The 15,350-nt window shown below is 38.4% G+C and overlaps 1 protein-coding gene across 1 annotated transcript; it reads left to right on the top strand.

Moving 5' to 3' along the window:
* Positions 1-13,378: 13,378 nt before the first annotated feature.
* On the top strand, positions 13,379-15,038 carry LOC138890530 (uncharacterized). Its single transcript, XM_070173924.1, has 4 exons — positions 13,379-13,412; positions 13,688-13,875; positions 13,962-14,138; positions 14,181-15,038. Exons 1-4 carry the CDS (start codon positions 13,379-13,381, stop codon positions 15,036-15,038), a joined length of 1,257 nt encoding a protein of 418 aa, XP_070030025.1.
* The last annotated feature ends 312 nt before the right edge of the window (positions 15,039-15,350 follow it).

Raw genomic sequence — 15,350 nt, forward strand, 5'->3', positions numbered from 1 at the left:
GTCATCTAGACGATATTTTGTTTAACGTTTTAGCATTTATCAAATAATTTGATGTTTTATTATCGTTATCTTTCACATTTTTCTTCTACAACATTACTATTTATTACCTTGATGAACCAAAGGCTGTGACATGGAATGAGACAACGCAACATAAGGATAGTGACTTGGAAGAAGAAGATGAGATAGCTGAGGAAGTTGTCAAAGAAGTTGAGAATTTTGAGAATAAGCCTAAGCCTAACCTGGATGAAACCGAGACAGTCAATTTGGGAGATTCTGAAACCATAAAAAAAACTCGCATAAGTATTCACATGTCATCATTAGAAAATAAAGAATACACTCGTTTCCTGAAAGAATATAAGGATATTTCTGCATGGTCATATGATGACATGACCGGTCTGAGCATATCAATAGTGGCTCATAAGTTGCCTATCAATCTAATGTATCCGCCGATGAAGCAAAAACTCAAAAAGTTCAAACCAGACATGAGCCTAAAAATTAAGGAGGAAGACACTAAGCAGATCAAAGCCAAAGTCCTCAGGGTAGTTGAGTACCCAACCTAGTTAGCCAACATTGTACAGGTTCCAACGAAAGATGGAAAAGTCTGGGTGTGTGTTGACTATCGGGATTTAAATAGAGCAAGTCCCAAGGACGATTTCCCACTACCGAACATACATATTCTGATCGACAATTGCGCCAATCATGAACTCCAGTCCTTTGTAGATTGTTTCGCAGGTTATCATTAGATTTGGATGGACGAAGAAGATGCGGAGAAAACAGCTTTCATTACACAATGGGGAGTGTATTGCTACAAAATGATGTTATTCGGTCTGAAGAATGCTGGGGCCACCTATATGAGGGCCATGATGGCCATCTTCCATGATATGATACACAAGGAAATAGAGGTATATGTTGACGACATCGTCATCAAATCCAAGAAAGCCACAGATCACATAGAAGACTTAAGGATGTTCTTTGACCGGCTATGGAAGTACCATTTAAAACTAAATCCCGCAAAATGTGTATTCGGGGTTCCTGCTCTAAAATTACTGGGATTCATTGTCAGTCGCCGAGGAATCGAGTTGTACCCGTCAAAGGTTAAAGCTAACCAAGAATTACCACCACCAAAGAGCAAGAAGGACGTGATGAGTTTCCTGCGATGCTTCAATTACATCAGCCGCTTCATAGCACAGTCCACAGCAATATGTAAACCAATCTTCAAAATGTTGAAGAAGGATGCTGCAACCAGTTGGACCGAGAATTGTCAGAAGGCTTTTGACAAAATAAAGGAATACCTATCCATACCGCCAGTCCTAGTCCTACCGGAACCTGAGGGACCTTTACTACTCTATTTGTTCGTACTATATGGGGCTTTTGGTTATGTTTTGGGACAACATGATGAGATGGGAAGAAAAGAGCAAGAATATACTACTTAAGTAAGAAGTTCACACCTTATGAAGCATGGTATTCTCTGCTAGAGCGCACTTGATGTGTTGTGACATGGACAACTCTGAAATTGAGGCATTACTTCTATGCCTATACCACATACCTCATATCAAGGATGGATCCTCTAAAGTACATCTTTCAGAAGCCTATGCTTACCGGGAAGTTGGCCAAGTGGCAAATATTGTTGAGTGAGTTGGATATCATCTCTGTAACTCAAAAGGCAGTCAAAGGACAAGCGTTGGCAGACCATCTTGCCAAAAATCCTGTAGGAGGAGAATACGAACCACTAAAAATGTATTTTCTTGATGAAGAAGTGTCATTCGTAGGAAAGGACATTGCTGAAAACTATGATGGTTGGAGAATGTTTTTTGACGGAGCTACAAACTTCAAAATAGTGGGTATTGGAGCAGTTTTGGTGTCAGAGACAGGTAAACATTATCCGGTATCCGCAAAGATTAGGTTTCCATGTACCAACAATATGGCAGAATATGAGGCTTGCATCATGGGCTCAATTTGGCCATCGACATGAATATACAAGAGTTGCTGGTAATTGGTAATTCAGATCTTCTTGTACATCAGGTTCAAGGAGAATGGGCTACGAAAAATACCAAGATACTACCATACCTATATAATGTGCAAGAACTGATAACGAGGTTCACAAAAATAGAATTCAAACATGTTCCAATAATCTAGAATGAGTTCAAAGACGCACTGGCTACTCTGTCTTCCATGATACAACATCCGGACAAGAATTTCATCGATCCCATTCTAGTAAGGATCCATAGTAAGACAGCTTATTGTGCTTATGTTGAAGAAGAAATGCACAGAAATCCATGGTTCCACGACATCCAAGAATATTTGGCGAAAGGAGAATACCCAGAGCAGGTGAACCATACTCAGAAACGCACATTGTGCAGGCTGTCCAATCATTTCTTCCAAAGCAGATGAATTTTGTAAATGAGAACACCTGATCTAGGACTTTTAAGGTGTGTTGACGCCAAAGAAGCTTCCAAATTGCTCGAGGAAATACATGTCGGAACCTGCGGTCCACATATGAACAGTTTCGTTCTAGCCAAAAAGATACTCAGAGCCAGATACTTTCGAATAACTATGGAAACAGAATGCATCTGGTACGCCTAAAAATGCTACCAATGCCAAATATATACAGATATGATACGACTGCCACCAAACAAACTCAATGAAACAAGTGCACATTGCCCTTTTGCTGCTTGGGGAATGGATGTCATTGGTTCGATCGAACCCACTGCTTCAAACGAGCACATGTTCATTTTAGTGGCCATCCATTACTTCACAAAATGGGTAGAGGTTGCATCTTACAAAGCTGTAACCAAGAAAGTCATCACAGATTTTGTCAGGGATCATATTGTTTGTCGATTTGGGGTTCTGGAGTCCATCATCACTGACAATTCCTCCAATCTCAACAGTAATTTGATGAAAGCCATGTGCAAAACCTTCAAAATTAAGCACAAAAATTCCACATCTTACAGGCCTCAAATGAACGGAGCTGTGGAAGCTGCCAACAAGAAAATCAAAAAAATACTAAGGAAAATGATCGAGAATCACAAGCAATGGCACAAGAAGTTACCATTTGCCTTATTGGGATACCGTACCACAGTCCGCACATCAACCGGGGCAACTCCCTCTTTGCTAGTTTAGGGTACCGAAGTTGTCATTCCCGCCGAGGTAGAAATTGCTTCTTTAAGGATCATACAAGAAGCAGAACTCAGTGATACATAATGAATAAGGAGTCGTTATGAGCAATTAGCTCTCATAGGTGGAAAAAAGATGAATGCAGTGTGTCATAGTCAGCTTTATCAGAATAGAATGTCTAGAGCTTTCAACAAAAGGGTCAAATCAAGACAGTTCACATCGGGGTAGTTGGTGTTGAAGCGAATATTTCCATATCAAGATGAAGCCAAATGGAAATTTTTACCTAACTAGCAAGTTCTTTACATAGTTCATAGGGTACTAACAGGAGGAGCACTCATACTTGCAGAAATGGATGGAGAAGTTTGGCCAAAGCATATCAATTCGGACGTAGTCAAGAGATACTATATTTAAATTGTTCACATTTCTTCATCTGATGTAACTGAACTATGCTTGATCTGATTCCCGTTTAAGATGTGATATGTAGGCAGCCCAATGGGTTCGATCACATCTCAATAAAATTTTTATTTTCCCACAAACAGAAACTGGGGTAGAATTTTGAGGAGGACCCTTAAAATTTCGGAGCAAGTCCATCCGACATCATCATATGTAAGACAGTCAGAGAATAAGTTAAGTAATTGGGGCAGAATTTTGAGAAGGATTCTCAAAATTCCGGAGCAGGTCCAATAATCTTTGTCACATGCAGAACGGCCGAAGGATCGGTTATTAAACTGGGGAAGAATTTTGAGAAGGACCCTCGAAATTCTATGCAAAGAAGCCAAAATGTCTCCAAAAGTGTCACAATCATTAGTTCATCTAATTTACTCGATATCGTATACTACTATGTTTTTAAATAACTATGTTTATCAAATGCATGAATATTTTTCGAAAACTCTATTTCTATGACAGCCAGATGTTACCCAGGGCAACTCAAATAGGATCTCCAGGGCAAAGCAAAACAAAACAAGCATACAAAGGCACAAACCAACCTCCCCCATAAAACTCACGATTTATTTTTGGATACAGGAACAAGGAATAACCACAAATACACGCGCCATAAAATTATTACCTTCATGACAATCGGACAGCCAAGCGCAAATATATCTCTAGCTAAGAAATAGTTTGCTCCTATTTGCTACTTGTCCATCGCATGAGGCTAAGCCCTGCCTCCCTATTTGCATAAGGCTAAGCATTTCCTTCTCTTGGCATAAGACTAAGCTATGTCTCAATTCTTGCATGAGGCTAAGCCCTGCCTCCCTATTTGCATAAGGCTAAGCATTGCCTTCTCTTGGAATAAGACTAAGCTCTGTCTCAATACTTGCATGAGGCTAAGACCTGCCTCCTTAATTGCATAAGGCTAAGCTCTGCCTTCCCATTACAAGAGACTAAGCATTGTCTCCTCTTCTTGCATGAGGCTAAGCCTTGCCTCCCTACTTGCATAAGGATAAGCATTGCCTTCTCTTTGCATGAGACTAAGCACTGTCTCAAATCTTGCATGAGGCTAAGCCATGCCTCCCTATTTGCATAAGGCTAAGCATTGCCTTCTCTTGGCATAAGACTAAGCTCTGTCTCAATTCTTGCATGAGGCTAAGCTCTGCCTCCCTATTTGCATAAGTCTAAGCATTGCCTTCTCTTGGCATGAGACTAAGCTCTGTCTCAATTCTTGCATGAGGCAAAGACCTGCCTCCTCAATTGCATAAGGCTAAGCTCTGCCTTCCCATTGCATGAGACTAAGCATTTTCTCCTCTTCTTGCATGAGGCTAAGCCCGCCTCCCTATTTGCATAAGGCTAAGAATTGCCTTCTCTTTGCATGATACTAAGCCATGTCTCAAATCTTGCATGAGGCTAAGCCCTGCCTCCCTATTTGCATAAGGCTAAGCATTGCCTTCTCTTGGCATAAGACTAAGCTATGTCTCAATTCTTGCATGAGGCTAAGCCCTGCCTCCCTATTTGCATAAGGCTAAGCATTGCCTTCTCTTTGCATGAGACTAAGCTCTGTCTCAATTCTTTCATGAGGCTAAGACCTGGCTCCTCAATTGCATTAGGCTAAGCTCTACCTTCCCATTACATGAGACTAAGCATTGTCTCCTCTTCTTGCATGAGGCTAAGCCATGCCTCCCTATTTGCATAAGGCTAAGCATTGCCTTGTCTTTGCATGAGACTAAGCCATGTCTCAAATCTTGCATGAGGCTAAGCCCTGCCTCCCTATTTGCATAAGCCTAAGCACTGCCTTCCATTGCATGAGACTAAGCACTGTCTCCCCTTTCTTGCATGAGGCTAAGCATTGCCTCCCCATATGTATAAGGCTAAGCTCTGCCTTTCCTTGTCTAATAACCGAACGTTACCCTATCTGAAGCATAGCACTATTTCACCTTCTCTGGGGCTAAGCTCTTTCCTGATCCTATACAAGACTAAGCTCTATCTTTTTTTGCTCATATGTTGCATCACGATGTCTCTGTCCGAAGGTGTCATAGTCCGAAGGCATCATCCTCATAGCCTGAAGACACCATGCAATGGCTTGAGGATCTCTCAATATTGCACATCATTATTCAAAGGTGCCATGGTTCGGAGGCACCATTCTCATGGCCCGAGAACATCATTTCATGGCTTGTGAATCCCTTATCTCACGATTCATGGCCCATGATACCATGGTCTAAGGATATCATCCTCACCGTCCAAAGACAACCTTCATGGTCCAAAGGGAGTTTACATCATGTTTAAATTCTCGCAATAATCCATAAATATTTGCACGCATTGTGTTTTAAGTTTTGCAGGTAATTCAGGAGTTAACCATTCTTCAAATAGGAGCAACCTTAGCTCCGGTTTCCGCTCATACCATTCACACCCGGCCATTATTTCATACATAACCGACTCCCATCAATTACTTGCCTTTACTCTATGACCGTTCAGATATCTACCCTGTGATATATCCGTTACGCTTCATAATCACATTCATAACTCCGCATAAATCTATCTGATACTATCCTTCCCAAGAGAACCCTTTCTGAAACACACGACTATTCACATAACAATTCCATCGGTTTCATTCATCGTTGGATCCAGAACTACACACGGTCTGATTCCTATAGAATCAGGGATATGTAGGTAGCTCAAAGACCAGGGTGCAGCCCATATTTTTCAAAACACCCCATTCGGTCAAAATCGGTCATCATTTCTTTACCTGACAACTCTTTCATCCTTCTCGGGTAAACAAGGGCAGCTATTGATACCCAATATTTCCCTCATATTCTTCAAATATATATATATATATATATATATATATATATATATATATATATATATATATATATATACATGCGTATATAATTTATAATTTTCCATAATTTTTAAAGCTTTAAATCAATTTGTTTCTACAGTTTTATTATATAAATAAAACATAATTACCCTCGAAATATATATATATACTTTCAAAATAGTTCACATACATCATCATTTGATTTGCAAGCATGCACAAGTATTTTTCATAATTTTTCATAATTTTTAAGGCTTTAAATCAATTTGTTTCTACATTTTTATTATATAAATATCAAATAATTACCCTCGAAATTATTTTTATGATGATTTAATCATATAACCATATCATTTATACCAGCATAATGTTTAAATATTTTTCAGCACATTTTTATAATTACATTTGTATTTTTTAAGCCAAATTGCACATCTTTGCAATAATAGCCCATATTAATGTATAATTACATTATTTATGAAGAAATAATTTTCTATATTGTTAAGATGCTAAATAAATATTTTAAATCATTTTAGTGCACCAATTATAATTTGTTATTTATCAATTATTTTTACAAATTATTTATTGATTAAATTCGAGTATTTAAAACCTGGCCCGATTTTTAATTGATTTCGGACTTAAAATTACCCATCTACACCTACCCAAATCCTTATCCCAACACTTAAGCCCAATCCATAACCCCCTAACCCAGTCCAGAACTAACCCAACCTTGCCTAAATCCCAATCGTTGATCACAAATGATCAACAGCTCACAAACAACCCCTACTTTTCCTTATATCCCCATCTCCAAACCATATAGACCATTATCCCATCCCCGCCGCCCTTGAACTCTCTCGAACCTTCTCCCTTCCTCCGTAAATTGTAGCGTTGTTACCCCTCAAATCTCTCCGATTCCAACCCCAAAAAATGGAATCAATCTATGATTCCTTTACCACATTAGTCCCACCTCCCTACTGGCTACCTATTTTTGGAATTACATAATGGCTTGCCTAAAATGGCAAGCAGATCTTGTAAGAATCGAACCAAAACTAGTTCAAATCTTTAACCTGTTATTTATTCCATCTGTGTTCATAGCTTGTTCTTTGTGAGCACAAATATTTTTGTATCTCTCACTGATTCGTACTTAACCCTATGGTTAGAGTTTTCAGATCCTTTTTTGATTCGAACCAAAATTGGTTCAAACTATAATTTTAAGCGTTATTTCGTCTATATTCACTCTATTATGCATAAATATGCATATTTCTGTTAATTTCTTTTACTTACCCTAAATTAGGGTTTCAGACCCTAAATTTGGACCATATCTGGTTCTATTATGTGTTATTTTGAATGATTTCTTGACCACACTCATTGTATACATTAGGTATTCGATTATCTTTATTATCTACTGACTTGTGAAGGTTTACCTAAAACTAGGGTTTGAGACCTTTCTTTGTCTTTACTAATTTTCTAATTGATACCCTTTTCTTTCTCGTATGGGATTGATATTTCCTTATTTCTATTCAATTTACCATGTTTTCTTTATTTCTTTACCTTATATTGCCCTGAAACTTGTTGTAAATCGATTTTATGTAATATTTTCCTTATTTTAAGTGATACTCACCTGATTGTATGCTATTATTCTCTGATTAATTCATTGAACTCCGTATTATTTTCCTTAAAACTAGACTACAATTGACTCTGTGATTAATTTCTTTCCTTACTTATGTGTGTTTGATTTCTTTCCGTATTTGTTTGCCTAATTGAAAGCTTTAAACCTTCTCCCTGTCATGACTCCAAAACTGACCCGATCGTGATGGCGCCTATCATGAAGACAATGAATAGTATTTTCGTCACTATTCATCGTCCATAATTCCGGTATCCGGCAAGGTAAGTTCACAAGATTAGTCCCAAAAGAACACCCTTTTCATTGTGAACAATCTCCTTTTGTTTTTTTTCCTAAAATCCATAACCAATTGCAGCAGATCTTAAAATCTTTCTTAAGATTTACTGTAGCGCCGACTTCTCTCTAGACAAATAAATCATTCCTGCCCTCTTGTAACGTGAAGTATCCCAGTTGGTATAGATTGTTGAGGAATATCGTGGCTGCATAAATCGTGATCTAATCTATAATGCAATAGATTTTAATTCTCGAGTTACTGTAGCAGTAAGTATCTCTCCAGTAAATTCCAACAACACTTCATTATTACGTGAAATTTCATGGATTGATCACTTAATTTTCATTACGTGAAATTTCACTTCTATTGGCTGGCCAGATTTTTATTCAGCAAAGCTGTTCGTTCTTTTAATTTTGTACATGAAGGTGTTATCATCCTCTTTGATCTGTTGAAGAAATCGTCCAACCATCTATTACAGATCATTACTGTAGCATTGAGTTCTTACAAATAGCTGCTGCAATTGTTTCATGATATTAAAGTGCTGAAGATTTCTACACTGTAATGGACACAGTGGCAGGTGGCCAGCCAACTTTTGTGGCTGCGTTGCCTACCCAACCTCCTCCAAACTTTGCACAAATATCAGGGAACACAAATAACAACAAACAGCCGATGGATTACTCCAAAATTCTGAAACCTTGCACTTTGAATGCTGCAATGCATGAGCAGCAGGAAGTCGAGCCAATTCCCATACGTCCACCTACAATATTGAATGGAGAGCATGTTATTCAGTTCACAGAAGCAGAAGTGGAAATGATGGATGTCATCGAAGGATTACAATATGAAATAGTTGGTAAATGTTCTTATGGCAGCCCAAAAATTCAACAACTGCGTAAGTTAATACCAATTCAATGCGGAATCAAAGGTGAGTGTAACATTGGTTTTCTAAAGGATAGGCACATTTTGATCAGAATGACGTTAAGTCAGGATTATCTTCATTTCTCATCAAAAACACATTACATAAAGGATAGGGGATGGCTATGAGTATTAGCTTAGGCCATTGATTTATGACTCAAAGTTTAGAGCAGATGAGGAAACTCCCAAGGCAATGGCTTGGATTTGATTCCCAGGTCTATTGCCAACATTTTTTTGTGAAGGAATGTTTGTTTTCTCTAGCTACAGCAGTAGGTAAACCTATGCACCTAGACATAGAAACAATTAACAAAACTAGACCTAGTTGTGCAAGGGTGAAGGTGCTAGTTGATCTACTTGCAGATTTGCCTAAAAATACGAGGATGGACATCTTCAATGAAGCTACAAGAACAACAAGAACTGAATGGGTGAGAATTCAATATGACATGCTGCCTAAATATTGCAGACATTGTAAGCTTCAAGGGCATGATCAGTTGGAATGTTGGAGGATACACCCTGAACTATATGTCGAGAAGGATAATGCTAACCAAGCAGATACAGGTAAGGAGTAGGACCTTGGGAACTCACAACCTATAATGATCTTATCGAGTGGAAAAGTCGTGGGTAATGTGAATGTTCCAGCAAAAGAGCAATGGAAGGAAGTGAAGGACAACAGAGTTAGAAATGTGGTGAATCTAAATACTAGTCTCAATAACAATGGAAAGGAGATGGCACCAGCTAAGCAACTTGAAAACCATCAGAACAAGGAGGGTACCAGTATTGTAGATCGATAAGCAGGAGCACAAAGCAACAGTGGTAATGAATTGGTAGCAGAAGACAATGAAGATAATGACCATGTTCAGGTAGGTAACAAATTTGCAATATTAGAAGGGATTTGATGAAGAGGAAGAACCAGTTCATCAATTGGCAATGGTGGCAGCTCATGCAGTAACAAATTGTCCAACAGTTCATAATCAAACAACAACAAAGCAAAAACTAAAACATATGGTCAATAAGGAGGGAAAGCTGAATCCGACAGCATAAGCATTTCATCTTAACTCATCGGGGATTGGTTTGACTAATGGTCTAGTCAATGGAAAGGAGGCATCAAAAGCAAAAGAAGCTACTACACAATGGGTTGAAAGAATATTCAATGATAAAGCAGGAGATGGAATAGTGGAGATCAATACCTCATGCCAGGAAATACCATCACAAGATACATTAGTGAACAAGGAACTTACTAAAACTCCAAATTCTCAAGCAGAAGGGTCAAAATCTTCAACATTAAAAGAAAGAGTGCAAGGCAGTGGAGGCAGGCTATGGGCTGCACAAAGGGAATATGATTCAAAGGAAGACGAAGTACCAATAGGAACACAAGCTGATGAGGAACCAAATAAGAAGGACAAAGAACAAGATGAGCAAAGTGTAAATGGAGAGCCCAATACGAATGACAACAATACAACTGGCAATTTTTTAATAAAGGGAGGATTAGAAAATGTTGAGCACAACACTAAATATCAGATAGCAGAAATCACAGAATTTGGAAACTCTGAAGGAAGAGGCCCAGAGGTAAATGATCCTGGAGGGACAGAAGAGGATAAACTTCAGAAGCCACAAATATACTCACAAGGACACAACACAACAGAGAAGGAGAAACAACCAAAACAAAAAATAGAAATAGTAAATGTTACTGTTACATTTGAGCAAAAGCAGTTGCAGTTGTTTAAAAAAGGAGAAGAGAAGGCCTTGGTTCTTAAAAATCAAGCATTTGGAGGTACAACAGGAGGGAAGGAAGACAATGATGAAGGTGAAGAATCTGGTAGAAAAGGATACGACATAGATCAAGACTCAACTACCCAACACCTTATAAATGCTGCAAGGCAAGGTGATTTATCACCAAGGCAAGTGGATAAGGCAAAATCAGCAGCAAAAGGTAAGAAGAAACAACAAAAAGATAATTTTACAGCCCCAAAAACTGGGGTGCACATAAGGAGAACACTGACTAAATCCAACAATCAGTGATGAATGCTCTGATTTGGAATATAAGGTCAGTCAACAAACAGCAGGCCTTTGAAAGGTTGACAAAAATGCATAGGCAAAATCACTATGAATTTATAGGATTAATGGAGCCAAAGCAACAAGCAAAAAAACTAGAGAGGTACAGAAACAAAATAGGACTTGCACAGGCAATTTCAAATGTTTCCAACAAGATCTGGGCTTTCATAGATGATGTATATGAGGTAACTGTTATGTACAATTTGGTGCAACAATTAACACTACGATTGTTTCATACTGAATCACATTTGGAGATTGTCTCAACCTTGATATACGCTAAATGTGATGCAATAGAGAGGATAGAATTATGGGATTCATTATATGCAATGGCAAGGATATGGATGCATCATGGCTTGTAGGTGGTGATTTCAATGTAATATGGGATGAAGAAGAGAAGTTTGGTGGGTTACCTGCGTCATTAAATGAAATTGATGACTTTCGACACTATGTCAACACATGCAATCTCTTTGACCTTGGATTTAAAGGCAGCACATTTACGTGGTGGAATGGGAGAGCAGAGGAAGACTGTATTTTCAAAAGGCTAGACAGATGCTTGGCCAATGTAGAGCTCCAACAAACATTTCCAGGAATAGAGGTGCAACATTTGTCAAAGACAGGTTCTGATCATAGTCCAATGTATTTGAAGTGTGATATTGAGACTCCACCAATAAAGAAACCTTTTAGGTTCTTAAATTTCTGGGTAGAACATGCTACTTTTAAAGATGTGGTGAAAGAGAATTGGACAGCTGATTTCAGTGCAAATCCTTATACTCTTTTTAATCACAAGTTAAAAAAATTAAAGAAGACCCTTTCATTGTGGAGTAAGGCTACCTTTAGGGATATTTTCCAAAAGATATCAAGCATGGAGGAGGTGGTGCTGGTTTATGAGGCAGAATTTGAAGCAAATCCTACAGGGATGAACATGGAAAGGCTACAAAAGGTACAAGCAAAATTGATCAAATTTCTTACATTGGAGGAGAAATATTGGCAACAAAAGGTAGGCATGACTTGGTTCAAGGAATAGGATAGGAATACTAAGTTCTTCCACGCTCACGTGAGAGGTAGGAAGAAGAGACTACAGCTTAACAGAATTCAAAATAGTAGAGGAATCTGGATTGAAGAGGAACAAGACATTGTAGAAGAGGCTATCAAATTTTATGAGGAACAGTTCACAGAAGCAGCTATTCCTTCATCATTTGATATCATAGATCATGTCCCTAATCTGATTACCGCTGAGCAGAATGAAGAATTGATTAAGCAGCCAACAAAAGAGGAGGTTAAAGTGGCAGTACTTGGACTTAATGGTGATAGTGCTGGGGGGCTAGATGGTATGACAGGCAAATTCTATCATTCTTATTGGGACATAATAGGGGATGACCTGTACGATATGGTGAAGGATTTTTTCAATGGTCATGAGCTACCCAAGTGTGTAACACACACCAACTTAGTACTTCTACCAAAGAAAAAAGAAATTACCACTTTTTCTGATTTAATACCAATAAGCCTCAGTAACTTTTCCAACAAGGTTATATCGAGGGTGGTACATGAAAGGGTAGTGAAATTTCTGCCCAGTTTGATATCGAAAGAACAGTCAGGATTCGTTAAAGGCAAGAATATTGTAGAAAACATCCTTTTAACTCAGGAGATAGTGACTGACACGAGGCTTAGAACTAAGGCTGGACCTAATGTCATCTTGAAGCTGGACATGACCAAAGCTTATAATCGATTATCTTGGCTATTCCTAACCAAGGTACTGAGAAAAATAGGATTCACGGAAAGGTTTATAGGGATGGTCTTTGGAGTAGTTTCAAAAAATTGGTATTCTATTCTAATAAATGGTCAAGCTCATGAGTTTTTTAAGTCCTCAAGGGGAGTAAAACAAGGTAATCCTATGTCTCCAACTTTGTTTATCTTGGCAGCTGAAGCATTATCTAGGGGTCTCAATGCTCTATATACTAACCTGTATTTTTGTGGATTTGGGATGCCAAAGTGGAGTCCAAAAATCAATCATTTGGCATATGCAGATGACATGATTATATTTTCATCGTCAGATAAAACATCTCTGATGCTGATTATAGAAGTGCTGAACGCATATAAAGTTGCATCTGGATAGCTTGTTAACAAGGCCAAATCTGCTATTTACCTGCATCATTTAACAGACATGGAAGTGGTCAGTAAGGTGGAGAGGATCACAGGTATTCACAGGAATGATTTTCCTATCATATATCTAGGTTGTCCTATATTATATTCACGGAGAAAGCTGAAATTCTATCAGCCCCTAATTACTAAGGTAATGGACAAACTGCAATCATGGCAGGGCAAGTTATTATCAGTAGGGGCAGGGCAGTTCTCATATCCCATGTACTGCAAAGCATGCCTATGCACCTATTATCAACTGTAAACCCTCCAAATTATGTGATCAATAGGTTGCACAAATTGTTTGCTCAGCTTTTTTGAAGCATCTCTATAGGAGGAACTAGTAGGCATTGGGCTTCATGGAATACTTTATGCATGCCAGTTGAGGAAGGAGGAATAGGGTTCAGGTCATTGCATGATGTAGCCAAGGCTTTATTCAGTAAGTTGTGGTGGAATTACAGAACAAAACCAAGCCTATGGAGCTCTTTCTTGTGTCAGAAATACTGTAAGAAATTGAATTCTGTAATTATTCCATGGAAGGAGGGGTCTTATATTTGGAAAAAATATTGGAATGCAGAGAACTGATTGAATATCAAATCTTTTGGCAGCCAAAAATGGGTTCATCACTATTTTGGTTTGATAACTGGACAGGTTTAGGGGCACTATATTTTTTAGTTCCTCAGGACTTTGGCATTGATGAAACTGTACATAATGTAAATGATGTTATTGAAGATGGTGAGTGGGACGTGGACATGCTATTTGAACTGCTTCCTAAAGATTTTACAGTAAACATTCTAGAGAAAATCAAACCACCTTTGTCTTAGCAGGTGTTTGACATGCCTTTTTGGATGCTGGAAACAAGAGGATATTTCAGTGTTAAGTCAGCATTGGACTATATGAGAAGAAGAGACGAACCAAAAATAACTTATAGGATGACTTGGGTAAAGGGACTGCCTTTCAAAATAGCCTTTTTCATGTGGAAAGTGTGGAAAGCAAAGTTACCTTTAGATGATTTTATGAAAAGGATAGGCTACTGCATGCCATCGAAAGGTTGGTGTTGTGTACAACCTAATGAGGAATCTCTTCAGCACTTGTTTTTTAGATCAGAAACAACTAAGACAACGTGGAAGTATTTTCTTTTGAGGGAAGGAATAGTTGTAGAGGGATTAACATTACACCAAGCAATCACAAAATATTGGACTACTAATGTGTGCCTTAGGATAAAACTAGTAATGCAAGCACTCCCTTCCTGTGTAGTCTGGGAACTCTGGAAAAGAAGAAATAGTATGAAGTATGGGAATGCTGTTTCAACTAGCAGGGTGATTTATCATGTTTCATCGAATCTGCAGGCACTGGTGAAAGTAAGAAATCCTGGGGCATCGAGGGGTAACCCTGACAGGAGCTCAATAGGTTTTTGTGTAAGAAATGAAAAGGGAGATACAATAATGGCAGTAGGGAAGGAGATTGAGGAGACAACAAACACAGTAGCTGAAGCAAAAGCAATTATAAAAGCACTAAGATTCTACAGAAGTCAACAATACTCTCATGTATGGCTTCAAACTGATTCAATGTTGTTAAAAAAAATAATGGATGGGATTTGGAAACCACCGTGGATCATTGTAGAGCAGGTAGAGGAAATGATGCAGCTTATGAATGGGGACAATTACAAAGTTTCTCATATTTAAAGGGAAGGCAACAAGTTGGCAGATCACTTAGCAAATTATGCCTTAGATCATGGAGCTATTGAATGCCAATAATTTGTGCATCTGGATGCTCAAGGAAGGAGGATAGTAAATGAAGATAAGATACAATGTTCAAGTCTAAGGGTGAAGGTGGACAGGAGATAAGAAGTCAAGAGAAAAGGAGGAGCAGGAGACAGTTTAGTCGACCAATATATTCAAATCCTAAAGGAGGAGGATATGTTGGTGGATACTCTATCTAACTATGTGTTCTTTCTTGCAGGTTTCAAAGCAAAAAATGCAAACACAAATGAATGC

This window comes from Nicotiana sylvestris, chromosome 4, assembly GCF_000393655.2.
Source record: "Nicotiana sylvestris chromosome 4, ASM39365v2, whole genome shotgun sequence".
NCBI classification, from domain to species: Eukaryota; Viridiplantae; Streptophyta; class Magnoliopsida; order Solanales; family Solanaceae; genus Nicotiana; species Nicotiana sylvestris.

Excerpts from the sequence above, each read along its gene's own strand:
- LOC138890530 (XM_070173924.1), top strand. The coding sequence starts at position 13,379 with ATGGAAGTGGTCAGTAAGGTGGAGAGGATCACAG. Across the intron at positions 13,876-13,961 it reads ACTGTAAGAAATTGAATTCT|CCAAAAATGGGTTCATCACT; the intron begins GTAATTATTCCA and ends ATCTTTTGGCAG. Across the intron at positions 14,139-14,180 it reads TGCTTCCTAAAGATTTTACA|GTGTTTGACATGCCTTTTTG; the intron begins GTAAACATTCTA and ends TTGTCTTAGCAG.